Source organism: Sphaeramia orbicularis, chromosome 16 (genome assembly GCF_902148855.1).
Source record: "Sphaeramia orbicularis chromosome 16, fSphaOr1.1, whole genome shotgun sequence".
In the NCBI taxonomy this organism is placed as follows: Eukaryota; Metazoa; Chordata; class Actinopteri; order Kurtiformes; family Apogonidae; genus Sphaeramia; species Sphaeramia orbicularis.
In genome coordinates, this window is record NC_043972.1 from 36527698 (window position 1) to 36554995 (window position 27298).

General features: G+C 38.7%; 3 protein-coding genes and 1 non-coding gene across 5 annotated transcripts in view; 2 read left to right on the forward strand and 2 right to left on the reverse strand.

The window, feature by feature from the left end:
* Positions 1–1380: 1380 nt before the first annotated feature.
* Positions 1381–5770, reverse strand: LOC115435218 (zinc finger protein 595-like). Its single transcript, XM_030157494.1, has 2 exons — positions 5513–5770; positions 1381–5421 (listed from the first exon to the last, which is right to left on the reverse strand). The coding sequence occupies exons 1-2, from the start codon at positions 5673–5675 to the stop codon at positions 4742–4744; spliced, it is 843 nt and encodes a 280-aa protein (XP_030013354.1). The 5' UTR covers positions 5676–5770; the 3' UTR covers positions 1381–4741.
* A 4510-nt stretch (positions 5771–10280) lies between these two features.
* Positions 10281–15277, reverse strand: tpi1b (triosephosphate isomerase 1b). Its single transcript, XM_030158538.1, has 7 exons — positions 15041–15277; positions 12904–13027; positions 12734–12818; positions 12480–12612; positions 12284–12369; positions 12107–12194; positions 10281–11000 (listed from the first exon to the last, which is right to left on the reverse strand). The coding sequence occupies exons 1-7, from the start codon at positions 15147–15149 to the stop codon at positions 10882–10884; spliced, it is 744 nt and encodes a 247-aa protein (XP_030014398.1). The 5' UTR covers positions 15150–15277; the 3' UTR covers positions 10281–10881.
* Positions 15278–17310: 2033 nt separating this feature from the next.
* LOC115436485 (U7 small nuclear RNA) lies at positions 17311–17367 on the forward strand. Its single transcript, XR_003937836.1, has one exon. It is a non-coding gene; the product is annotated as a U7 small nuclear RNA (small nuclear RNA).
* A 670-nt stretch (positions 17368–18037) lies between these two features.
* lpcat3 (lysophosphatidylcholine acyltransferase 3) overlaps positions 18038–27298 on the forward strand; it is a 15396-nt gene continuing 6135 nt past the window's right edge. Inside the window, exons 1-8 of one of the 2 annotated variants that reach the window (XM_030157233.1) lie at positions 18038–18192; positions 20376–20483; positions 23492–23601; positions 24031–24124; positions 24334–24371; positions 25594–25772; positions 25935–26043; positions 26135–26221. In XM_030157233.1, coding sequence (XP_030013093.1) covers positions 18108–18192; positions 20376–20483; positions 23492–23601; positions 24031–24124; positions 24334–24371; positions 25594–25772; positions 25935–26043; positions 26135–26221 — 810 coding nt within the window. In that variant the 5' untranslated portion in view covers positions 18038–18107. The remainder of the gene's footprint in view (positions 18193–20375; positions 20484–23491; positions 23602–24030; positions 24125–24333; positions 24372–25593; positions 25773–25934; positions 26044–26134; positions 26222–27298) is intronic. The other variant, XM_030157234.1, reaches the window with a different exon arrangement.

Genomic DNA, 27298 nt, shown 5'->3' on the forward strand with positions numbered 1-27298 from the left:
CATTAGTTCAGTAATCAGTGTCAGGTAAGATCTTTTAAGCATATGCTGTGAAAGTATTACATTTTTTCATTTATTTTTTATTAATGTTAGAGACAAAATCTCCAAATAACAAAAAGAAATACTTGGCAGTGTATTCAGTAAAGAAGGCAAAATAGAAAATACACTGACCAACAGTCCTCCTTTATTAATACATGTCAAAAAATTTAACAAAGTGTTTTTAATTGTACCCAGAGTGGAAATTGATCATGCAACAGCAGCGATAACACAACAGCACTTACACACAGCAATGCAATATGATAATAAATATGACAGAAATACAAGCAAAGTGCAGTGATAATATACAAAAAAAATACAAGGGTAAAATTGAGAAACAAATAATATTACATTCAAGAGTTTATTGTATTTTTCACACACTCATGGTATGAACAGTGAAAAGCAAGAGCTGTCCACAAGGTCATGCTGTAGAAATTAGACAAACACAACAAAAACTTACTCATAAGGAGTGAAGGCATATGAATATGAATTTGACATAAATATTAAAGTAACTGAAAAAGGCTATATTGCAGTAACCTTCCATCTCTCATATGTACATAGTGTATAAAACAGGCAAAAAGATAGCTTAAAAGAATAATCTAAAACAATGTTTAAGAGGATTGAGTGACTGAAAGTATGCATTTATTTTTTAGTTTAAGTAGTGAATTGTGTAAAGGGATGATGCAGTTTTTTTTTTATCTGTTGGTTAAAGCTTGTGGACATTTACAGCAGGAGTACAAGAGTGTGGGTTCTATCAGACTTTATTCAACATCTGTTTGTTACACAGTTCAGACCTTTCTGTGAGTGTCCATGGCGTTTCTGTGAATATCAGCCACCTTTGTAATAGTATTTTTTTGTTCAAGGTTGATTTAAGAAAACCAGCAGATAGAACAGAAGATAAAAACTGACTCGATAAAAGATCCATAAAACAGATTCAAACCTCAGACTTTATAAAAAAGACATTGCTGGTTTATTTTTTCTACACAATATCTCAGTTTTAGATTTAAAGCACAGTTTGTTATTAATTACAGTACACAAAAATACTTAATATGACTCCACAAATTCAACGCTCTTGTCATCAGATACAGCTATTGCAAGGTTAGGAAGTCTAAAATCAATGCACTAATCATTAGTTGTACTTACATTCAGTACCAGACAAGCTTCTTCATACAATCTGAGGTAGCAATCTACATAAAAACTGCTATATATTCTATGAGATACATCATTCATGCAGTAAATAATTATAACCAAAAAGACAAATAATCATATCCAAATTCAAGCTGATGTAAAAAAAAAAAAAAAAAAATGACCTGGATAAATAAAATGGGTAAAAAGTGTCACATCTCCTCATTAAATCAGTTAATATCTAATCTATAATACATAGGTTTTAATGTGAAGATGAAATAACCCTCATGGAATGTAAAATACACTCTTCACATGAATAAATGTGCCAAGACAGTTGCTGATGCATAGTCTTCACTTACCACTGATGTGTCACTAAAATGATTTGTGTTTCAAGTTACTGATGAAAGTAATTGTATGTGAGTGAAGCAGCACTTTTAGAAGATCTATAAACACAACTGTGGCATTGTAAATCTGCAAAACTCTAACACAACTTGGCCTAACTGCTCCACTGTGAGACATTTTACCTACAGCGTCTGACATGTTTGATGCTAGAACAGTGTACATTGCACAAACTGTGACTAATTTGGCTTAGTCCCTGTCCCACAGCTGCCTCCAGCGAAGGGATCTTACTTTCCACACTTTCCCTTTCATTGCAGCTCTGTTTACCTGACAGAGGCACTTTTAACCCTTTTTGTTCTGCTCCTTCAAGCCATTGCCTTTGCTCCACAGTTTTTTTCCCTTCCCACTGGAGCTGTCATATTTCATAAAGTTTGCCCTGTGACCAGCACTAAGCCTCCCTGACTTTATTGCACCTGTTCCCTGTCCCTCTGCCTGACTGAGCGCTGACCGTGGCGGCCGCTCTGCCTCTCCTGTGGTCCACTGTTGCCCTGCTGACACAGTGGCCGCCACACTCAACTGTCACCTCCAATTTTTTTTATTTGCAACTTGCACTGAAAGTCTGTGTCATTTGATTAGATACAGAACGCACCCACGGCCAGTGCTGTCATAGTGATGTGAAACCCTGCATGAGCGAAGATTTTCCTCGTTACATGAAATTTCTGCAAGAGCAAATCCTCCAATCTCTCATTCATCTGCAGGGAAAGCCCTTTCAACCTGCTGCTCCAGAGACACACTACACACTGTGACACAAGCACTGTTGTCTTTTTTCACCTCTTTGGCCAACACAATCAATCTCCTTCAACCTCTTGTTCTCTTCATTCCAGCCTGGAGCAGAAGATCCCGGAGGATCATGTTGACACATTACTGGACATTTTTAAATGGTCATACTATAACAGGCAGGTGACCTGAGCAGGATCTGGACCAGAGACCTCTGCCTCCCTACTCTCCAGTCATTACCTGCAGTTTGTAACATCATCATCACCTTCTCTGCATCCACCAATAAGCACTCTTAGACAAATGTGACCATCAAAATTAAAACAAGCCCATTTACACCACATTTTAACCTAATGATGACAGAATAATGTCATCAAATGATTGTGTACCTGAACCCATGTGTGCCCATTTAAGGAAACAAAGAACGAAGGAGCCCTTTGGCCACAGAGTTAATGAGAAGCAGACTGCTCTTTTGAAGATTCAGTTAAACCCCATCTCTATTTTTCATCTACCAAACAGCAGAGTTGGATATAAAGCTTCACAGTCAGGGGTGAGGTTAGGACAATCATCAAAGCAATACTGTGTTTTTTGCACATGGTTTGGAGTGGAGCCCCTGAACATGATTCAACTTTATTCTGTTTAATTCCTTCTAATTCACCTTTATTTTAACCCTGATTATTTGAATGGCAAATACGTATCACACCATCAGAGTTATAATCTATTCTACACACTTATCATAAGAGGTTTACTTCACAGAGCACCTGTATGCAAATGAGAACTTGAACCAAAAGTCTCTCCAGTTACTATATCCTGAGCTAAATTTTCTTGCTCAACGTTTCACTATGTTACAAGACATGAATGAAGCATTGGTGCTACTCAAGTAAAAGTACGGGGACTGCACCGCCCTTAAAGTCTGGGTAATTGGATTGTAAGAAGGCTACTACAGTTCTCAGAAAAGAAGTACACACTCGGTACATTGGAGACACATGAACTTAAACACTGCCAAAAACTGAAGATGTGAAATAGTGAATGAAAAGCTTTAACTGACACCTACTGGAGAAAAGTGGAGCTGCGGTCTTTAATGTTTCTGCCGCAGAAATCAAAACGTGGAAATAAAACATTAACTGAATTGACATTTTATTATTTGGATACAAAATAATTATGATTTGTTCATAAAATATTTCACATGTTATAGTAATGGCACAAATACAGCTGAAGTAATAAAGGATGATTTATTGCAGATTTATTGTGTGAGGTCCTGATAATATGGCATTTAAATGATTGCATTTCTTAGCTGATGTCCAAGTATGCATTATAATCACATACACCAATGGGTATTCATTCACCTCGCATTATTTTCAGACATTAAATCATCTTGAGTCCTGCAGTAGTTAAGCAATATTTTATTATTATCATTATTAGTATTATTATTATTGGACAGGCCATGATCATTATCATGACATAATTTTATATCTTAAGAATTTGCATTACCGCAATATAAAATATTCCTCTTGTGTATATCTCATTTACATTGTCAGCTAAAACACTACATTCATATCACAGCATAATATGTTCCAGGGTTTTGTTGGTTTTCTTACTGTTACACATCCATATCTGAAATGAAACGTTCTACACCTAAATTTCCAAAACACACAGCAACTGTTTTTCCTATTTATACTAAAAAGAATAATTTAGAACCACAAATAACATCTAATTTCAACTTTCAACTCTGGACCAAATATCATCCTCACAACAGGAAAGAAATAACGATTTAATGACATTTATTGGGACTATATGGAAGTGTAATGCTGCCATATCAGAAAAATACAAATTGATCAGCATCTTGTTCCAAAAAGAAAAAAAAAATAAATCATGTTACTCACCCTCAGCGTGAATAAATGAATCACAGTATCTTCCACCAACTTCAACAACAGCAGATTCTCACCATTGAACTTAAACTGCAAAAATGATCAGTACTTCATTATTGATCTGTTATGATAAACAGTACGAGTTTCATATTTTTACAATATAGGCATTTATCACATAATGTGAAAGCGCTCACATTAAAACATAAATTTTTCAAGTTGTAATATGAAAATCATCATATAAATACATAAGAACATTAAACTTTTCTTATTATAACAAGATACTGATCAATTTTAATTTTTATTGACATGGCAACAATATGTTTCCATGTGATTATGACCAATATCAACTAATATTTTTGCCCATAATGCCCAGCCCTAGTCAACTATAGGATTGATACCCTTAGTAAGGTTTACTGTGTACTTTCTTAAATAACTCAATAGTCCATCATCTAACATTTACTGACACAGTCCACAACAGGGTAAAATTACACTACTGTTCACACAAGGAGGTGCTTTGTAATAGGGAACAGATGAACAATGTACAGTTACAACACAACTACTACAATGACAGTGATTCTATTTCAAGGTCCTGCTGTAAAGAGTCATTCAGGCAGATTTTCCCTCTTATGGACGCATCTTACGTGTCTGCCAAGAGACTCCATCCACTTGAAGGATTTCCCACAGTAACTACACACAAACGGCTTCCCCTCAGTGTGGATTGTTTGGTGTCTGTTCAGAGCGCTGGTTGTTATAAAGGTTTTCCTGCAGATCTCACATCTGTAGGGTCTTTCCCCTGTGTGTGTCCTGATGTGAGCTGCCAGGTGGTGACAGTTACTGAAGCGCTTCTCACACATGGAGCAGCTGTAGGGCTTGTCTCTGCCCTCGTCCACGCTGTTATTGTGGTAAGGGTGGAAAGGTAAAGAGGGGTCTTGCAAGCTGTTTTTCAGACCGGATGGAGATGAGATCAGGTCTTTAATGTCTGAATCGAGGCCTTCCAACTGCTCAGCATCGTGGCTGATCCAGAAGTCCCCATGGCTCCTCTGCTGCTCCTTCTTGACCTCCAAGGGTTCTGGGTCCTCCTGCTCCATGCTGCTGCCCCCGTCCTCCTCACAGGACTGGGTTTCAGGGGTCTCTACAGCAGGGATGGGGGCCACTGAGGGATGGTGCTCAGACTGAGAAGGAGCAGGAGGAGGAGGAGGAGGAGGAGGATGGAGGGGATGATGGTGATGGTGATGGGTGTCCTGCTGGAGCTCTTCTCCAAGACATCTATTGAACCGAGGGTCTAGCAAATAAAAGACAAAGTATGACACTATCAGTAAGACATTTGATACAAAATAATAGTGTGTTGAAAAAGAGAACTGAGTCCAACCAACCTGACTTGAGAATCTTCAGCTGCATCCTCAGCCGACTGATTTCCAGATCTTTTGAACGAAAAATCTCCTCTTTGTACTCGATTATTGTTTTTTCTACGGCTTCAAATATCTCCTCCGCCGCCACCGCCAGTCTGTCAGTCAAAAACGCTCTCAGTGATTGCATTTTGGACAAGTATAGAGAACAATAACGGCTTTCAGTTACGATTGGAGACGTATTCTTACGAGTCAGTGAGCGTCACGCTTCGGTTGTAAACACGGACATGAGTCTGCCACGTAATGTACTCACAGTGAATGCAGCTGGCGCCCCCTGCTGCACCGGAGGGGAATGACAACGCCTCCAGCAGGAGGGGTGGGTGGACAAAAAGTATGATGCCATCTTCACCTCAGCCCCTCACACACCTTTCCATGCCCTCCCCCTCTCTGCCACAGAGGAGCTTCCCACCCCCCTCTCCGTCACTGTGGACCAGGTGAGGAGGGGGCTCAGGAAGCCACAGGCCTGGACAGCATCAGCTCTGGGCTGCACAGGGAATGTGGACCAGCTCACTGAGGTGGTTCTGTACCAAGGTTCTAATAGTTTGGGATTTTTCATTCTAGTTTAGTTTTATTTAGTTTTGACTTTTTTTTTCTCTAATTCAGTTAGTTTTAATTAGTTTTTAGAGCAGGTTTGCTAGTTTTTATTAGTTTTTGTTATTTTCTAAATGCTTAATTTTAGTTTAGTTTTAGTTATATATATATATATATATATATATATATATATATATATATATATATATATATATATGTATATATATTTTCTCTTCTTCACTGTCGTATTCAAATAAATCCCAGTCAGGACTCTGCTGCTTTCTCCCAACTTTAGTCTCCATGTTTCCAGGTAGAGTGGGGACCAGAAGACAACTCTAAACCACAAGTGACGAGACGTGACGGACTGTTAAATATCATATGGTGCCAGCAGCTAAAATTGCTTGAGGGAAATAAATCAATTTCATATCAATCCAACATTGACAAAGATGAAAACTAAGGGAATTTTAGTCATAATTTTTATCCGTTTTAGTTAGTTTTATACGCACACAATACAGTTTCAGTTAGTTATTGCTTTTTCTTTGAATTATAGTTTTTATTTATTTCAGTTAATGAAAATGTTTTTTCAATTCTAGTTTTTGTCATTTCCTTAGTTTTCGTTAACGATAATAGCCTTGTTCTGTACCTGTTCAACCTGAGCCTCAGTCTTGAGAGAGTTCCGGTCCTATGGAAGACCTCCTGTGACCACCCCAGTGAGCCAAACCACTACAGACCCATCACCATGACCTCCCACCTCATGAAGATACTGCAGAGGATCATCTGGGCCACCTCAGCCCCCAGGTTGGCGCGTTAGACCCTCTGCAGTTTGCCTGTTGTCCAGGCATCGTGGTGGATGACATTGTTATCTACCTGCTGCACTGGGTCCTTTCTCACCTGGAGTCCCCTGGGGGCTCTGTGAGAGTCATGCTCTCTGACTTCTCCAGTGCTTTTAACACCATCCAACTGTCACTGCTGCAGGGGAAGACGGAGGAGGCAGGCATGGACCAAGACCTGGCTGCATGGACCATCAACTTCACAACAGACTTCACAACTGTGTGTCAGATGTGGCAGCCTGCAGCATGGGGGCATCCCGGGGGACAGTGCTCTCACCGTTTCTCTTCACCTTATACACGTTCATACAACTCCACACACTGTCACCTGCAGATGTTCTCTGATGACACCACCATTGTTGGCTGTGTGTTGGAAGGGAACGAACAGGAAAACAGGACGGTCATCACAGACTTTGTGGACTGGTGAGAGCAGACCACCTGCTCCTGAACACCAGCAAGACCAAGGAGATTTTGACTGACTTCCACAGGTCACCCCCGCAGCACACACAGGTGAACATCCAGGGCACTGGACACTGAGATCATGGACTCTAATAAGTACCTGGGTGTTCACCTCAGTAACAAACTGGACTGATCAAACATTACACACGCCCTGTTCAAGAAGGACCAGAGACACCTCCACCTGCTGAGGAGACCGACAGATTCAGGTGGTCTCATCACCAAGCATTTATGGCATAGGTGTCAAACTCATTTGACTTCAGGGGCCACATACAGCCCAATTTGATCTCAAGCACACCAGACCAGTAAAACAGCAGCACGATAACCCATAAATAATGACAACTTCAAATTTTTCTCTTTCTTTTAGTGCAAAAAGTAAAATTACATTATGAAAATGGTTACATTTACAAACTATCCTTTTACACATTATTATGTCTCAGTTTATCATTTACACACGCACATCACAACTTACAGATTGAAAAAAGAGAAAGCAAAACATGTGATCAGCAAATTTAGGTAAGGCAAGTTTACTTGTATAACACATTTCATGTGCAGGACAATTCACAGTGCTTTACATAAAACATAGAAGCATCACAGGAGAGGCATAAAAAATACATTTAAGATAAGAGAAAGATAAAATAAGACTTTAATTATATTAAAAACATTAACACTAAAATTAAAACAGACATTAAAATCATCAGCGATAAAATGTGATTTTTAAAGTTAAATAAAACACCTGCCCATGTTGTAGGTGCTGTTTTGATGCTGTTTAGGGTTTGTTTTAGTGCGAATTATCAACCACAATCTTACAATACCGCAGTTTCACCTCATAGATACAATACATAAGTGAATCAAAGGGTAAGCATAGATTGTGGCATCATTGCTATGTACACTGTTGCCAATAAAGCTGAAATAAAACATTTCTCTTCTCATGAAATGATTGTGACAATATCATTTATTCTTGATAGATAAAGTGTAACTTGGACTCAGTTTATAATCACTGTATTTGGCCAAAGTGGTAAAGGAATCAATGTGTATTGTTCCCATTTAGGTCACAGGAAATAAGAAGAAAAGAATCTACATAAAATGAATCTCTATTTCTGTCTACTTCATCATATTCAGTCTTTTATTCTGGAATGTAAATAATTGTTACTGACCTTAAAGGGGGTTGATACATTGAATTGCAACATAAAAAGCACTAGGGTTGTAAATAGTGACTCTTTCAACACAATGAGGATAAAGTAAAAGAGGCAAAGATATGGACACCTGCAAATATTTAGTTAAGGGTCAGACTTTACTGAATACTGATGTGCACACAGTGAGTGATATCTGATGTATAACTGAGACTAAACTGCCATTCTGTGACTCATGCTTCATTTACTCTCAGAGAACAGAATGTACTGTTAGTTATGTGGTCTACTCTGAGTTTTCTGCATCTTTTAACAAATATTATAAGCTGCCTATACTTGTTTATTATCTATCATTCTGGCCCACTCCACTCCTGTTCTTGTTTGTATTTTGGCATCTCTCTAATGAGGGGTTTATACACTGCGATCATACTGAATTACTCCTTTGTGTGTAATTATCAATGGACTGTCCTTACAGGCAGATGGATCACATCCTGTACTCATATTTGCCCTGAAGACATTCATCATTTTTTACCATATCACAGATGTACATTAAATTATAGTGTTTTTTAAGTCTCATTATTGCGAAGATCATACATTGTAATTAATTATCTTTTAATAACAAAGTATATAACAAACTTCTGATTTGATAGGTTGTAAGAAATTAAGATATTAACTTACTTGTACCTTAGAGTCAATATGTCGATGTTACATCTGAGCTCTGTGTTTGACACCATGGACACACAACATCCTCCTCCACTGCCACGACACTGACATCAGGATCATGGGCACAGCTCTGAAGGTCTCCTCAGAATATGGTAAATGGTAAATGGACTGTACTTACATAGCACATTTTCTACACCTTCATGGCGCCCAAAGTGCTTTACAAAGCCTCACATTCACCCATTCATGCACACACTCAAACACCAGTGGGTGGCTGCTGCCATGCAAGGCGCTGCCAGGCCCTACTATATATCATGTGTTACTGTGTGGTTCCAGGTCCTGTGGTGTCATGTGGCATCCCACAGGTGTCAGTGCTTTGACCCTTTCTGTTTTTAACCCCGTAGTTCAGATCTTCAAGGAGGTCCCATCATTTTTGTTTCCAGTATGTTGTATGTATGAATCAAGGGCTTGACATCATCAGAAATCTTTTTGGTTCCTTGTTGAATTTTTGGTCCATATGTCTTGGTTGAAAAGGCTGCACAATGCAAGTCAAAGGCCTGTGCACTCCTTGTCTGCAACACCACAAAAATATCTGCCCATATTGTAAAGTGCCTGCATGTTCCATCACATACCAACAGAAACAGGGTGCCTGGATCAATAGTATCATACAGCTACAGAGAGGCATCTTCATTTGTTATTTTTGTTTGCAGTGACATTTTGTTAAAGAATGAAATATGAAGAAACCAAGTGGTATAAATGCAGAGCACCTATGCTTTTACAACTAACTTATTGTGCTTTGGTTGGATTATACCACTCGTAGACAACCTCAGTCTCAGTTTTTGCTAAGGCGCAATTTTCCCCTGACACATGGGTCTCTGTTACATGTCAAACCCAGTTTCAGTTCAGGCCCAGGATGAAAATAGTAGTCAGATGCTTGTCTGCATGGCATTGTCTTCACAGCAACTCAATCCTGTAATGAGATATTGTCTCTGTCATCCTAAGAATAGCCCTAGGAACTTCTGCTGTCAGATGTGGAACAGGGTTATGAAAGCTCCTGCTGTACATGGAAGTAGGCATTACTGTGAAATATAATGATTTCCATTATGAAGGATAAATTAAACAAGACACAAAAACACTGAAACAGTCTCTGTTTATTATAATGTTTCATTACAGCCTTCCCACCCTTACATCCATTGGCCATGACAAAATATGATGAACATAAAATGTATGCTTCCCCAATGACAGAAGAGCCAATGAGAGAGCGGATCATGCACGTCTGGGGGGGAGGGGGTCAAAGCCACAGAACATCATAATTACACAAAAGAGACACCGACATTAAAAATACAAATATATCTGATTGACATGAGCTGTGACACTGTTTACACTAAAGTTGTAAACTTTTCAAGTAAAGGTGTGGACTGCTTGTCCATGTCAAGGTGTAACTGTTAGTCTTTACAGCTTGAGCACTTTGTGTGGAAGTTAGTAAGCACACAGACTATCTCAGTGGACTTAACTCTCAGTGCAGTAAAGTGTTATGTGTCAACCTGTCCCTTTTCTTTATAACAAAATATACCAAAAATACAGGAAAAGGAGGGAATGACAACATTACACAAATACGTTTAATAAAAAGGGAAGGAGAACTAAGTGCTGAAAAGAAGGGATGATGGACTTAAATCATCTAACAGATCTGGCCTCTGATCTTGATGTGGTCTCGTTGCAGCTTTCTGGCTTTTTATGCCTTGGCGTTGATGATGTCAATGAACTCTGGCTTGAGGGAAGCTCCGCCCACAAGGAAGCCATCCACGTCTTTCTGGGAGGCGAGTTCTTTGCAGGTGCCGCCGGTCACAGAACCTGAGAAGAAGAGTAGAATCATGAGAGGAGATCAAGCCAAGAAACTCGACTACCCATCAACCACCACTGGATTTGTGCCACGTTTGAGTACAGCTGGCATTTACATTTAATACAATAGAGATTTATTTCCCAACGCTTCTACTGGTTTCCACATTTATTATTAAACACTGGCTGTACTAATGAGTTTACACTTCATATCTCCTAAATCAATATGCCAAATCCAGATCCTCCAATCAATTACTCAATTTCATCGAGTTTAAATGTGACCAAAACTCTCATTTCTCTTTTATCTCTTAATGTTAATCTTATGAAACATGGTTAAAACTTCAGTAGGTGCTATGTTTTGGTGTCACACGATAAAAATAAACTTAAGGCATACTGTAATTCATGTGGTCTGAGAAAAAACTGATTTCTCCTGTTTTAAGGCTTTAGAAAATCTAACCTAGGACATTAGACTTTGGCTCCAAGTTCATTTCATGGAGAGGGGAAGTAAAAACATGTAAAAAAAAAGACAAAAAAAAAAAAAAAAAACATGTATGCATGTTTTAAGAATGTGTGCCTTGTTAACATGTATATGTATGTATGTTTTTTTTTTTTTTTTTTTTTTTTTTTTTTATTTAAAGGTGTTAATGTGTATAAAAAAGGCCTTTTTTTTTTTTTTTTTTTTTTTTTTTTTTTTTATATAGATAAAGAGCAGTTTTATAAGTGAACGTATTTATGGGTGGCTAATCAACTGTATTAAGTATAGGGACATATGTCTGTGCCTGTATTCTTTTGAAAATTTCAATAAAGAATTTAAAAAAAAAAAAGTAAAAACATGTAACAGACAACTGTAATGACCAATCATTATTAAGATGCATCTCTACTGTGCACATTGTGGCTGTAAATGATCAGGGCAGATTCTTTTTTCCCCACAGTAGAATGAAATGTTGCTGGACTGCCAATTTACCATTTTCCTTTTTTCCTGAATTCAGACTTTGAAAGATATCTCTTTTTATTGTCGTGTTTGAGCCCCTTCATTCCTGATATAATTACACGGTGGTTTTGCATGTGTCAAGTCTACTTAAGCTTTTTGTTTTAATAATGTAAACATATGCTGAACTGACCTCCATAGATGATCCTCACAGAGTTGGCTACAGCCTCTGAAACGTTGACCTTCAGCCACTCCCTCAGTTTCTCATGAACTTCCTGAGCCTAAGAGATCAATCAGGAAACAATATTTTGGTTAGGGCATCCAGTCTTAACAATCACAAGTGAGATATTTAGGGCTTTCTAATATTTACCTGCTGTGGGGAGGCAGTCTTCCCGGTGCCAATGGCCCACACAGGCTCATAAGCGAGTACAACCTTGCTCCAGTCCTTTACATTGTCTGAGAGAGAGACGTGTGATAAGAGCTGAATCTGCATTTCACAAGTTTGGAAATTTATGCCACACTTTTGTTTGCAAAGCTCCACTGAAATGTTGCTTATGGTTACACACCTGCAATGACCTTGGTCTGAGCAAAGACAACTTTCTCAGTGATGCCGCCCTCTCTCTCGTCCAGCTTCTCACCGATGCAGGCGATCACACCGAGACCACTCTCCAGAGCGTGGGCGGTCTTCTGACCAATGAGCTAACACCAAACAGACACACAGTCTAATCAGAACTGTGTGTAATTTGTCCATTCCACTTTTTCATAAGATAAAGAGAAGTAACAGAAACTGAATGAACAAGATAAAATAATTCCTAAATACCTCATCGCTCTCTCCGAAGACGTGGCGCCTCTCAGAGTGTCCCAGGATCACCCAGTTCACCCCACAGTCCTTGATCATCGCAGGGCTGAACACACACAATACAGTTACACAAGTTATTTTCTAAAAAAAACTGGTTAATCTCTGATGTCTAAGGTGAGGATATGACTTACCTGATCTCCCCAGTGAAGGCACCCTTGGGAACTTTGTAGCAGTTCTGAGCAGCTACACCGAATTTTTGGTCGAGCTTGGACCTTGCAAAGTCCAGGTAGATTGATGGAGCACCACACACCACCTCTGTGGATGAAGACAGATGAGACTATTCTTAGCAAACTTCTTCAGTTTAAGTAATGTAGCAGTGTTTTGGTGCAAGAATCAGTCTGAGCCTATGGGTGCAGAAATAGAATACATTGATTCATGAAAGTGTAAATGTTGTAAGCCAAGCTATAATATGAGAAAAAAAGACAGGTGACTCTTTTGCATGTATACATTTTCTTTCATTAAATAAAAAACTGCAAACCAGATGGAGACTGTTCTCTGAAGGCTACATTTTTCTCCAAGTTTAAGTATGGCCTGTAAAAGCACTGAACAAAAGCTTTGAAAGCTACCAAGACCAAAATTACATAACGACTTTTCCCAGGGCTTTGGAACACCCTAGGGGTTAAGAAACTCACTGAAACTCATCCTCCAAGACCTTACTAGTAAGGCAAAACAGAAAAACTTCATTGTTATTAAATGACCCATAATTTACAAAGTTTTGTTGTTGATTGAGTTTTCTATACTTGAACCAAGGGTGAAATGACAGAAAGGGTCATATTTGTTATACTGTAAGGCAGATTTGTGATATTGCGCCATAGAAATAAAACTGACGACTATTTTCCCATATTATATATGATCTTAAACTGCAACTGCAACATCTCTAAATGCACACACAAAAATGTTTGCCCTTCAGGGAATATTCCCTAAGGTGGAAACAGCAATGCAGTCAATTTGCACAAGTCAAGCAGAGTACAGTGAAGTAAAGACACTGACATTCACATTGTAACTATATCTTGGGGTTACAGGAGTCTATATTAAACACCTCCTGTTATTACTGGTTTGGTAAAAGGTCATTTCTACACGGCCACAGTCAGGTCTCCGAATTAAAGGTCTGAGTTCATCCTCCAAAAGGTCACCTACATGGCTGCATTCTGCAGAGGTCACAGGCAGTTTTGAGTTCAAAGGTTCAGTAAAAGAGCAGACTAAGTATCCAACAAGTTACGAAAAACGTCTGGGTGTAAAACAGCTGAACTTTGACTTTAAAGCTCAACAGAGAGGACGATGGAAATAACCTCCTAAAGTTTCACTCTGGCACTGGAAGGGGGCGGATTCAACAGTGGAGCAAAGTCCAAGGATAGTCTGCAAAGTGGTGGACTCAATAGTGACAGTTTGCTCTTGAACAGACCATGCATCAGACTGGTACACACAACTCTATACAGTTGCATAATCCCAATTTGTAGAAGGAGCACAGCTGGCATCGTGACAGCGGAAACAGGCCTGGGCACATTCAACCTCTGAATACATGTATTAAAGACAAATACTGTTAGAGGTCGAATGGAAAAGCTGAGGTGTAATCGTGCAAAATTGGGTAGTTTAGGAAGTGGAATGCAACAGGGTAAGCGACTGCAGCGTTCAATGAAGTGAATAAAACACTGCTGAAATAGGTCTATGAGTGCGTTTTTCAGTGATGGAAGATAATTAATGAGCACAAAGAAACCTGTTACATAGCGCCCTCTCAATGAATTAAAATAATGATGATTTACCATGAAAGCACTCTGAAGGCTAGTGTGTCCATTTACAGAGGAAAGGGGAATTTATTTTACGCAGTCCTCCCGTGAACGCACCATGCTCCTCCACGGCAGGGCTGACTGCTGGACTACGTGCCGCCGCAAACGCACACCCACCACCGACATGACCGACAATCCCATTTGAGCGTCCGTCCTCTGTATGCAAGAATTTCTGTCCGTCTCCGTTTTTTTTTTCTAGCAGCTCGGCTTGCATCGCGAGAAGAAGGGTTTCCCACTGCATGTAACTTTAAGAACATAAAATGTGACGAGATGTCCGTGATGCTAATGTCCTCATTGATTTATTATTGAATGACTCTGAGCCATTTTGACTGGAACGGTTGGATGTCACATGCAGACAGGAAACGGTGCATTCACAGACAGCTGCGTCACTTTAGAACGAACCCGTAGGTATAGGGAGACGAATGGCTAAGATATTCAATGCTAAAAATGAGAATTAGCATAACCGGTGTCAAAATCCACGTACCAACATTGGCGTCCACTTTGCCGGCGTTCATGGTCTGGATGAGGTCCCCGAGGCTTTTCTTGTCGCCGTTCATCTTCCAGTTTCCACCGACAAAGAATTTCCTGCTCATGTTTGCGTTTTTTTTTTTTGGAGGTGTTTGCTTAGGAATAAAACGGTATCAACTGCCTACCAGGGTCCACTTCTTCTGGGGTAAGAGAGCGAACAAATGGAAGCAGCTCTGGGTATTTATAAGGCGGAAAACCTGACCCCTCCTCTCTCGCGGATCTATTGGTTTATGGCGGTACGCCTGCAAACGCATCTCCCCATTTGAGGAAGGGGAAGAACAAAATGTCATGCTGCCTTCAAGGACTACCAGTAAACTTCACCATCTGACTCAACATGCTGGAGGGTTCTAGCTGTGTGACAAATGGGCCCCTGCTGGAACTGTGCACTGTGCGTGAATTGCATCCCACAAGTGTTAACAATAACAAGTTCAATCCATCAGCTTATCACACAGCTGCAGTTTTTACACTTATAAGCTAACTGACTGAAGTGCTTGTTAACGAATAAAAAAAGTGAGTAAATGCACTGACTTTTTATTATAGTTAGCATTCTCTGCGTTTGGGGTCTCATTTTAACATAATATCAGGTGCACAAGCTGTGTGATAGGTAAATAATGTCTCTCAGAAGAGGTTTTATGTTTAACTGTGTTTATTCAGACATTCAGTCATTTCAAGGATTATACGTTTGTGCAGGATACAGTGAAAAACAAAAAAGTCTGAAAAGGAATAGGCTGAAGCTTAAGCTTATTATGCCTACCCCCCTATTCATATCACCAAACAAAATTAAATAAAACAGCTACCAATGCGTTTTGCTTAGTATCAATAGCAACAACAAAAAGCAAAACAATTAAATAGTTTGAGTAGTGGAAAATTTACATTCACATTCTTGATATATTTTTATGACATTTCTTTTGAACAGTTTTAAACATAAATAACATTGTACAGTTTTTTTAAACTCAGAATTTAACTGATTTATCAAACACAGTTTGGGTGACAGACATTTTTATCCATTGTCCCACATTCATAGACTACTATCTAGTCATACTAATACCCAAACAACAACAATAATTTAATAATAAAATTAATTATTTGACCGATTGTGTATTGTGATGTATGGAATTGTGATAACGGAAAATTTGATATTCACCTTGTCAACTTAAAACAGATATTTTTGAGAACTGTCAGGAAGGATGGAATTTAATCTATCTATCCATGTAGAAGAAATTTTAAGTAAAAGAATCAACCAATATTATCAATAGTATTGTATTCTCCTTAGCTCACAAACACACACTGAAGCTTTCACCTTAAGCTTGTTTTTCCGTGTATTTTTGTTCAGGTCAACATACGTACATACATAAACTGAGCAGATAAACCACAAGTATACCATTTAATATTGTAAAACACTCAAAACACAGACTTTACAAAACGTATGAAAAACAGTTCCATAAACATGAATTCTGCTCTCTGCAGTGACCCCAAACAAAATTAGTTAATTCATTAATAATAAATAAATAAATAAATAAAAATCATAAAACAGATGTTGACTATGTTTACCATTCTGACCATTCAATGAATCAATTATTTGTGCACATCCCTAGTGCAAGCAGACTATTACATAAGACAATAAGAAGTGTACATTTAAATTAGGGCTATGCCGTGAAGACCTCTTTTTATGCTCTGTTATTACTATATTTACTTGTAAATACAATATATTCAAGTCCATCACACGCTGAAGATCAAATCAGTTACTTGAATAATCTATTGTGCTTTTTATCAAACTGGATTGACATAGAATTTAAGAATACATCATTATCACTACTAACCATTATTTATAGCATGTCTTGCATCGTGTCATTGATTTTTTGGGATCAGTTCTGGTGTTACTTTTATGGTGAAATCATTAAACTATATTATATATTCGACTGTGGGGCTCAAATGACCATCTCATTGGTTGAAATGACAAAGTTACCGCCTCTTTCATGTGACGTTGGTCGTCTGCTACACTGACCTATTGGAGGAATGCATCAGTATTTGCATACCAGAATGCACTGCGGTAAAAATGTGTTTTCAATGCAGGTAGATGTTGATTAAAGTATTATTAGCGGTATGTATTAAACCAGCATTTGATTTATATCAGTAGTTGTTGTTTTTAACATCATATGTTTTTACCACCATGATAGTGAATCATGCATACTGTATACTAAAGTTAAACTGACGCATCACGTGGGCAGGAAGTTTAGCTCTTTTGATATTTCTCTAGAAGGTTTCTCTTAAAGAGAAGCCCAAAGGCAATGTACAATGATAAAAGCGCAGAAATTTTCTGATCTGGTAATGCATTACTGTTGCTAAAAAACTTAGCATTAAATAAATACAATTAAACTCCATTTATAATAACAAAATACACCTCCTTTTCCGTAGAATGTGATAGAATTGTATTTGTAAGCTCTGAGGTGATCGTTGGTTTTTAATGTCAGTATATTTGTGTCCATTAGTCTATTTGTAAAGACAGTTTATTGCTCTAGAGTGTACATTTGTCGATGTTTTAAATATCAGATAGTTACCTTCGTTTCTTTATGTCACTTAGTCCTATTAACGCACCTCCAGTATTATTATGTTCTATGTACTGGACATTAGGCAGTAAAACTAGTAAAAATTCGTGCTCTTCTTATACATTGCCACATGGGGGCAAACTAACACCATAAGTTTAACTGTCTGAAAAATAATTTATCATTCATATTAATGCATGATTTAAAATTACAGTAATTGATGTTGTTTTCTGACTAATACCGACATCTGTTAGCCCATAATATAAATAACCTCTGTGATTTACGATGAAAACTTAACAATTAAAAATATAGGAGAGGGTTTAAAGGTGTGAAAGGAGGAGCTGTGGGCGGAGGGCTTGTCCTCCGTAGAGGTTGAACCGTGAAGGGCCTTTAAAAAGCGGCGTGAGGTGCAGAATGTGTGCCGAGAGTCACTAGAGTTCACTGAACCGTCGTGAAGAGACGTTTCCGCCCACAAGAAACATGGCGGCTCCCTTGCTGGAGGATCTGTCGGAGTACTTAGGATCCCCAGAACCGGCGGTTCGGCTTATTTTATCCATTTTAATCGGTAGGTTTGACCTTATTTAGTTACCAGTATCCAAGTTAGCTAGTGGGCATGGCATTCGTCCCGTTGACAGGTTGGAATAAGCGTTAAACTGAGTAAACTATTAAAGCTGCTAACAGCTCGTCTGCTCAGTCAGGTAGTAACTGACACAGCTACAGGCTGCTTTCATTTGTTTAACTCCACAACAGTGCAACTAGCTCAATGGGTATCATGTTTACACGACCACCAGGGTTTGTAAACAAATTAATAATTTCTAGAAGCCTTTCAAGTAAGTGTTAGGAAAGCTCAATATGTCCTGTTTCGTGATGATAATACAACCAGGTTCTTTTCGTTACTTGAGTTAATGGGGTGGGTTTGTATATTTTATATAATATTGTCAACAGTTACAATTTTATCACCATGTCATTCATCACTCATATACACTAGGTTGGCTAAATAAACAGACAACTAGCCAACCAGAAAATATAAATGTCCCCCCTCTACCGCTCCCATTTTCGATGACTGAACTATGGAGTAATTGAGTGAGTCGTTGAGTTTGGGGAGAATAATAGCCCCAAAGTTTGGAGGGGGAGGGAAAAGCTTAGCCCGAAGAGCACAAACACAGGCTGCAGTTGTGTCCCCCGACCCATTTTCCATAGTAAACCTATTCACTGCGACATTTCAAAATGGTAAACAAATTTGTTTAACCCTGTATGTTCTTTCGTATTAGTTAGTGTAATGACCAGTTTTACCAGTACTACTCTACTACCACAGAAAGTCCTCTTTACACAGGGTGGGAATGTCCTGGTAGTGACTGTGTGTGTGTGTGTGTGTGTGTGTGTGTGGTGGGGGAGGATGTCCTCTAAACTGTCCTCCCTGAACTTTGTCCTGACACATGGACACGTCTGTTTTCTCTGTCACCTCGCACAAAAAAGAAAAAAAAAATAGGCTGAGCATTTCTGTTCACATCAGACTGTGGTTGGGTAATGATTGAAACCAGTCACGCCACTTCATACGCCTTGTACTAGTGTTGCTTCATGAGTATTGCATAATAACATCATATTGCAACTGTCTTGCACTACAACAGCAACGTCTATCATAATATCAAGTTGTGAGAGTTTTTTCTGCTTTACATAGGCTGAAATAACAGGTTTCAGTTAGCCAATAGCTGCAACTCGATAAGGTGCTTGTTAGGATTTCATTGCAGCCACATTTCCATATTCTTAAACCGGTGCAGCTGTAAATCACTTTCAATCTTCCAGTTACAGTGCTTGTGTTGTAATTGCACAAGAGTCCACATTCGAGTCAGATAATTAACCCTGCAACAGGTCTATACCTGATTTATTCAGTTGCAAACTATTCTGTTATTCTTCATAGTCTGTCTTGTAATCCTTCTGCCTCTGTGTTCAAGACCGTTCTTTCCGACTGCAAATCTGATCATAAATTGGCTGATATTTGTGAAAAGTTTAATAAACTTTGAAAATACAGAGAGCCTAATCCTCTAAAGCAAATGCATAGAGGTAAAATGAAACTGAAGGGCACTTTAAAGAATAAATGAAGACTCTTTGAGAATTCATGCAGAAGGTTGTCCTGATATAACTTTGCTGTGATTTTCTGGTGTATGCACATTAAAAAACAACGAAGAAATACCTATTTCACATAATTTATACCACTCTGCTATCATTCCACATGGAACTGATAAGAAATTAGATTAATGAGCAGAATTGATGGTGCCATTGGTATCAATAAAATCTTACTTATTCTCATCCCTACTTGGATAAAGATACAGGAATTCCTGGCGAGAATGAATGACTCAAAGTTAAAAACACACCATAATTCAAAGTTACATGATTAGAATGAAGCATTTTTAGGTTTACAAGTTACCCTGATATTGCCAATATTGATAATAAATACAACAGAACTCACTGACCCCTGTTTAAGAATACTGTACATTTAGCATGTACTGGTGCATTTGTCCTCTCTGTAGGGCTCTTATCATTCCCCTTCAGTGCCAGATTTGCAACCACACACTCTACATAAGTTGCACCTTAGCCATTGTGTGTGTCTGTGTCACTTCTGTTTTTTACCTCAAGGTCATCATTGTTAATCCTGGGGGGTTGTCAACAGTATTCCGCTTGATATGAAGTTGCATACTTCAGCTCCATTAACAATTTATCCTTTGCGTTTTCTCTTTGTCCCTTCCACAGGGTATCCCTTTGCACTGGTGTATCGACGCTTCTTTTTCTACCAGTCAGCCACAGTTATCCACTTGTTCCATGCGATTTCTGGATTGGCTCTAGCAGCATTCAACTTTGGTGAGATAATGAGTTTTGATTGTTTAGTCCAGAGGTGTCCAATCCTGGTCCTCGAGGACCGGTATCCTGCATGTTTTAGATGTATCCCTCTTCCAACACACCATATTCAAATGATAAGTCTATCATCAAGCTCTGCAGAAGCTTGATAACGACCATCAGGTGTGTTGGAAGAGGGAAACATCTAAAACATGCAGGATACCTGCCCTTGAGGACCAGAGTTGGACATCCCCTGGTTTAGTCAGATGTAAAACATGAAACTGGCAAGATGTTTGTGTTCTGTCATCATTAGGGCTGCACTGGCATTTTTTTTTTCATTGCTGATTTACCTGTTGATTTTTTTCTAGATTAATCTATGAATTATTTGGTCTATAAAGTGTCAGAAAGCCCAAGATAACATCTTCAAATGTTTTGTGTGATTCACAGCTCGAAAATATTCATATGACCACCATAGAAGAGGGATGTAAGCGGACAATAATCATATCTAAGAATCTGAAACATTTGCTTATTCAGTTAGTAGATTGCGCGCAGATGAATGAGATAATTAGTGTATTATATTTTGATAAGGTCCATTACTTTAATTTGTTATGTGTGTTTCAGGTTCCTTACAAAAAGTCATACACCGTTTACACTCTTCATCAGCAGACTAATAGATTTACAGTATAAAGAAAATAATTAATTCTCTATAAAAATTATTTTTCTGATGCTAATGATAATTTGCAAGCACTTGTGTGATGCAGAAATGATCATTTAGAACTGTGGAGGTAATGTTACGGCAATTGGCAAAATCTTGACCCAGGAAATGCATTGTCCTTTGACACTGAATGTACTTTGTCCTCTTGTTCACACTACACGAGTGGCAGTTTTATTCAATATACAACAGTGTTGAGGCTCAGGGAGGGGTAGTTCAAAGTCATTCAGAGTCAGAGTCCCAGTGAAGTCCACTCTTGCTGTTTTTACAGTTAAAACTGAGTTTAACTTGACTTGTGTGTTTTAGTTAAGTTAAAGGAACACTTTGTTGTCCTAAAAGGGACATTTATTTGTATTACAGCTGCAATGGTTAGCATAAATATTACAATTATAAAACAAAACAGCACTGTTATCTGATCCCAGTGTCGTGGGCAGTAAACACAGATGACAACACAAAATCACATGAGTTTACAAAAATCACAGGTATATACAGTACTGAATATTTTGATCGACCATAACTGTTTGTTAAGGAGAGTTATGGAAGTGGGGAGAAAAGAAAACTGTAAGTGACTGTTTTGAACTTGTAGTTCATGGCCTGGACTCATAGGTTGTGTGTATGTGATGCATTTGCAAACCAACTGTTTTCTCAGAAGCTTCAGACTAATTTAGCTTTTAATGAAAAAAATGGTACACACTGAGCCACAGCTTTGATAGGTCTTGTGTAGAAGTAATGAACACAAAGAAGCAGTCGATAATATTGACACTTGTCTTTAACATTTTGGTGAATGAGCAGAGATTAATTGACTCAGAGTGTCTCGAATGGATATTTTATTCACTTCAAGTCAATTTAGTATCTGTGCGTGGTGGATAAGCCAAAGAGTCTGACTTAGGTGAAGAAGATGTGGTGAGTGTGGATTTGTTTTGTGGGGGGTGGGGTTTAATAAAATAACTAGGGGACCTTTTTTCACACAGTAGAAACTCACCTCAGGGTTCATGTGTATTTATGTGTTATTTGCATATAGAGACTGCACATGGAAAACTGAATGTTAAAGGTCACAAAGTCAGTTATTTAAGAAAATGCTACTCACTGAAAAAAGAAGCTTATTTCAGATTTTGGGTTGGTTAAAGTTTCTGAAATGTCAGTGCAATTGTGGGCCAAAATTACTCCCTAAAATTACCCCGAGCAGCTAAGCCTTTGTCCGTGAAGTAATTTTTTCTCGCAAAGGAGCCACTTTCAGATAAAGCACTTTCACCAAAACGGTAAATGTGTTTGCTCCATGTGGTTTGTGACTCAAAGCCAAATTCCTTGTAATGACCTATGAATCATCACCCACTACTGAAGTATTTCTGGTTTAAAGAAGAAATGAATGTAGCTTTCATGCATAGCAGCACATGCTCACATTAAGGAGTGTACTAATCATTTGGTAGCGCTAATCAAGTTCAAATCATTTTTGTGTAACAAAAATAAAATGCAATGTCCTTGAAAATCAACCACACAAAACACCTTTTCTGGCTTCAGAAGTTGTGCAAAATTACTTTTCTATGAATCATTCAGTTGAACCAGTGAGACTTGCAGCTTTGCAGCAGGGGAAACTTAAAGGTTTACTGTGTCATATTTAGGGACATCTATTGGTGAGGTTGTAGATTGCTACCAATTAAACACCTCACTGATGTGGTTGTAAAAATGAGGAAGTCCCTCAGTAGAACCCCTGTTCTCGGCTTGTGGTAATAAATTCGGGGGGCAGGAGGGGTAGTCCATAAGTGAAAGGCAATCTGCTCCTTCTGTTGGTATGAACAGCTTAGTGTAAGGTAATGAAGTGACTCTCATTTTCATGTGGTTGTACACTAATGACAACACAATTATTATTATTATTATAATCCATGTCTGTAGTTAGATCCTCTAAGACCCCTTCATCTCACACACTGGATGTTTTAAACTGAATTAAGTTACAGTTCATGAGTAGAAAAGATGACTGGATGGAGTTTTCTTCTTGCATGCAGGAGGAATCACAAACTGCTAACATTGTTGTCTTTCCCTTTTCTTTATTTTGTTGTGGCTGCACTTGGATTTTACAGCAGGTCGGTTGCTTTTTCTTTCTCCTTGTGGAATAGTGTTTGTTTCCTTCCAGCCTCCGTAATGAAAGCTCATTTCAGACTGGATGTGTGTCATATCTTTGCCTCATTGGCCTTCCTCCATCTCTACCAATACTGTACTGTTGAAGAAAAATACTGTTGTCCAGTTCTACAGGTTACACTTGACTGCACTCACACCATCACCCCCACCCACCTATCCATCCCACCCCCTCCATCCATTTCTTTCCCAGGCTCTCAGCTCTGGCACTCTGCAGTATGCATCCTTATCCAATTCCTGATGCTGAGGCTCATGGGAAGGACGGTAACAACAGTCCTGAGCAGCTTTTCCTTTCAAATGGTGAGGCTTTCCTTTTTCTTCTCTTTCTCCCTCTTTTCCTAGTCATGTTTTCACGCAGGATACCTGTGTCCGCTGTCAGACTTTTACTGCAGTGGTTCAGTTACTGCATCTATCAGTTTTATTTCTGCTTATACTTTCTGTCATTTCCTTTAATTATCTTGCGAATATAGCAAGAGCTACAGCTAAAGCAAATAACCTTGTGATAAAATCACATGCTTCCTATATTGTCTTTATGACCTACTTTTTGAGGAAAAACTGTAGTGAAACCTGTTTTTAAGCAGAAATGTGGCCTTCCAGATTTCCTTTTTTAAAAACAAAGCACTTCCTGTAATCTATCATGACATAGATCTTTTCTTCCTCTTATAGTTGTTTGTCAGGTCAAACTGAAAATAAAAATCTTTCTCTTTCACTCTGTCTCTTTTCCTGTAGTTGTACCTGCTGGCAGGATATTACTACACAGCGACGGAGGAGTATGACATCAAGTGGACCATGCCTCATTGTGTCCTCACACTCAAACTTATCGGTCAGTTTTTCTTACTTCACTCAGATTGACATCCTCATTGTTCCATGCAGAGTGGGATTTTTGTGTTGGTTTGACACCCTTGTCTTGCTGTCTAAATGATACAGTCCTCACACAGCGTCTGCATGCTATGAGGCGTTCATTTTAATGGCTGTGATGGCCTTATTGACTGAGACAGCGTTTCTGACATCAGCTGCGCTTTGTGATTACAGGTTTGTCTTTTGACTACTATGACGGCGGGAAGGAGCCAGTGAGTTGGTTCATTTCTCTTGCATCCTCCATCATTGGTTAATGTAGTGATATCTGTAATGTTGTTTCTATTCACCTATGAACTGTCGACAGCTGTTGCCAGAGACATGTTATTGTTAGGCTGTCCATCCCATTCATGTGAACGTAATATCTTAGGGAATTTCTTCAGATCTAGCTCTGATAAATTGATAAGTATTTTGTTATCAAATGTCAGCATGATCTCACAAAACAAAATTTTTATTCAAGAAGCTATATTGACAGTTTTGACAATGTTTAATAATAGTATGAAATGATAATGTGATGATATCTTACTGTGTATCCCAAAGGTCAAAGGCCATCTTCACTGTGCTACAAAAACACTTTTTGACCATGGCTATACTGCCTATAGACGTTTGTCACTGAACTTGGCACATGGCAGTATTTTGAGACCTTTCATTTTGCCAGGAATACACATTTTACCTTTTTTATTAAATTCATTTGAAATTTTCACTACAAATATTATATGGATACATGGATATACTGTAGACTGCACATTGAGTTCCCCGCCAAGGTATTCAACAGCGTGACAGTAACTCTGGTTTAATTCTATTAAGTTTGACAGAGGTAGATGGTTTTTAGATAGTGACAGATTTGATGTGACTCCAACAGCAAATAGATCTTTCCAGGGGATAAAGCACATTTCTTGGCTTTAACTAAGCACCAGATTTGTAACCGACCTTTATATGTACACTTGATAAAGATTTCAGCCAGAGATGCTTTGTCAGCAGAGGGCGAGGATGATGGAAGAGATGATTATATACAGTGAGCTGTTATCTAAAGTGAGACTGAAACTGATAGTAACACAGAGTAACTGCTTGGTGTCAAAGTAGGTCTTCTTGAACACCATGACAAGTGACTAAACCAGAATGAGTTGATGGGATTCTCTGTGATTTCTATAAGAAACATGTCTTTTAAAGGCCTTTCACATCTGTTGCTTTATGACATCTTTATTCTCATAAGCTTTGCTCTTCATTCTGTTTTGATCTGTATTAAACCGATCAATTTGATCAACATTATCAGTGTCTCAGATAAGTACCAGGGGTCAGTCTTCAGTATGCAGTCCCAGCCCAGGTTATGTTATAGAAGAATCCTGTTTATCTAGACTGGTCCTGAGCTCAGTGTAATTTTCAAACATCTATCATGTCTGTTCTCTTTTTTGTTTTTCTTTTGCGTTTCATTCTTAGTCCCAGCTAAGTCCAGAGCAGAGGACATCGGCCATGGCATCTGTGCCCACTCTGCTCGAGGTGTATGGCTTTTCGTACTTTTATGGAGGCTTCCTGGTGGGTCCCCAGTTTACACTGCGCAGCTACCAGAAGCTGGTAGCGGGGGAGCTCACCGACTGCCCTGGAAAGCCTCCTAATAGGTAAAAAGCAGGAAAAGGCAGAGAGCTAGCTAGTTGAAGAAAGAAGAACGAACAGAGGGAGTAATTTTACTACGTTATCATTATAAAAACTAAATGTGGGAGCCCTGGAGTTAACATTTGTATTTTTTTCATCGCCCTTCTCAATCTTTTTCCTTCTCACAGTATTATACCAGCAATTAAGAGGTTTGCTCTGGGCTTTCTGTGCTTGCTGATATACACAATATTTAGTCCCCATTACCCAGACAGCTACTACTTGACAGATGAATATGAGGTGAGAATGACATTATAATATGTCCATTTAAAGGAAGAAACCTTTAGGCTGCCTTGTCAGTGTCTTAACTGTAACTGTGTCCTCTCCACAGGCCCAGCCGTTCTGGTATCGCTGTGTATTTATTCTACTTTGGGCCAAAGTCATTTTGTATAAATACGTCAGCTGTTGGGTTATAGCGGTAAGTCCTGTTGTAGTGTGGAAATATTTGCATATGTGGTCAGATACCAGGTATGAGCATACAAACATGGCATTGAGAGTGATCACCCTACAGGTTTGGTTCTTTAAATATACCATTTATCCATACAGTTACATTTACATACAGTAAACAGCTTAGCAGATATTATAAGAAAGAATGAACAGTAAAACCACATTACAGAACTTTTACTTCACTCCTATCAGACTTATCATTTTGAAATGGGTTTTTAGAGTGATTTTGTCCAAACAAGGTCAGAACTGTCACAATTTAGAGGATCAACAAACGGCAACTTAGCAAAGACTTAGCAAAAACACATTAACTTTACACCTTCACTTGTGCATTGACCCGTGGGGATCCACTGGTTCTAGATGTAGTAGTTTTTATGCTGTTGTGTATTCATGCATGCGGTACTGCATTTGTCCAGCAGTCACCACCAAAGTGTTGCGGCCATAACGTGATTGTAAGCCTATTGTATTTCAAAATTACTAATATCTCCCAAAATATTGGTCCTATCAACTTGCCCTTTTCACTAGTCTGTTCCTTGACCAAAAATACATAAGTATGTCAATCTGTAGCATTCACCTCTTTACGGATTTTGTGTGAATCCTTGAACACACGCACGCGTGCACACAGAGGCCACATGGCTATTATAATATAAATAAGCTTCATAATCAAACTTACCCATGCAGATGAAATACTGTGGTTTCAGCATCAAACTCCACTGTTTTATTCAGAACTGTGTCCAGTGATGAAAACAGTGCTTCTAGCTTTTATCGCTTTGACTCGACAAGTTATTTCTTTGGTTCTCATCTCATCTTGTCACTTTCTGACACTTTGGTCAAAGGCCCTGTAGTGTTAGTTTTCCTCCCCCATAGGAGACCATCAGAGTGGCTCACTACTCCCTCTAGTGGTCACAGAAATGTGTAAATATATTCAGTTAATTTCTTTGTAATCCAATACATTGGCATGACTTCAGGACTCTTTCTTCTGAACACTTAATAATTCTTTAAGTGGTAAATGGACTGAACTTATGTAGTGCATTTTTCTACACCTTCATGG

Bases quoted from the DNA above. Each gene is read 5' to 3' on its own strand.
- LOC115435218 (XM_030157494.1), bottom strand. From the start codon at position 5,675: ATGCAATCACTGAGAGCGTTTTTGACTGACAGACTGGCGGTGGCGGCG. The intron at 5,422-5,512 runs GTTGGTTGGACT...TTTATTTGCTAG, and splicing joins GCTGAAGATTCTCAAGTCAG to ACCCTCGGTTCAATAGATGT.
- tpi1b (XM_030158538.1), bottom strand. From the start codon at position 15,149: ATGAGCAGGAAATTCTTTGTCGGTGGAAACTGGAAGATGAACGGCGAC. The intron at 13,028-15,040 runs GTACGTGGATTT...CTTCATCCACAG, and splicing joins CAAAGTGGACGCCAATGTTG to AGGTGGTGTGTGGTGCTCCA. The intron at 12,195-12,283 runs GTAAATATTAGA...TTGATCTCTTAG, and splicing joins AGACTGCCTCCCCACAGCAG to GCTCAGGAAGTTCATGAGAA.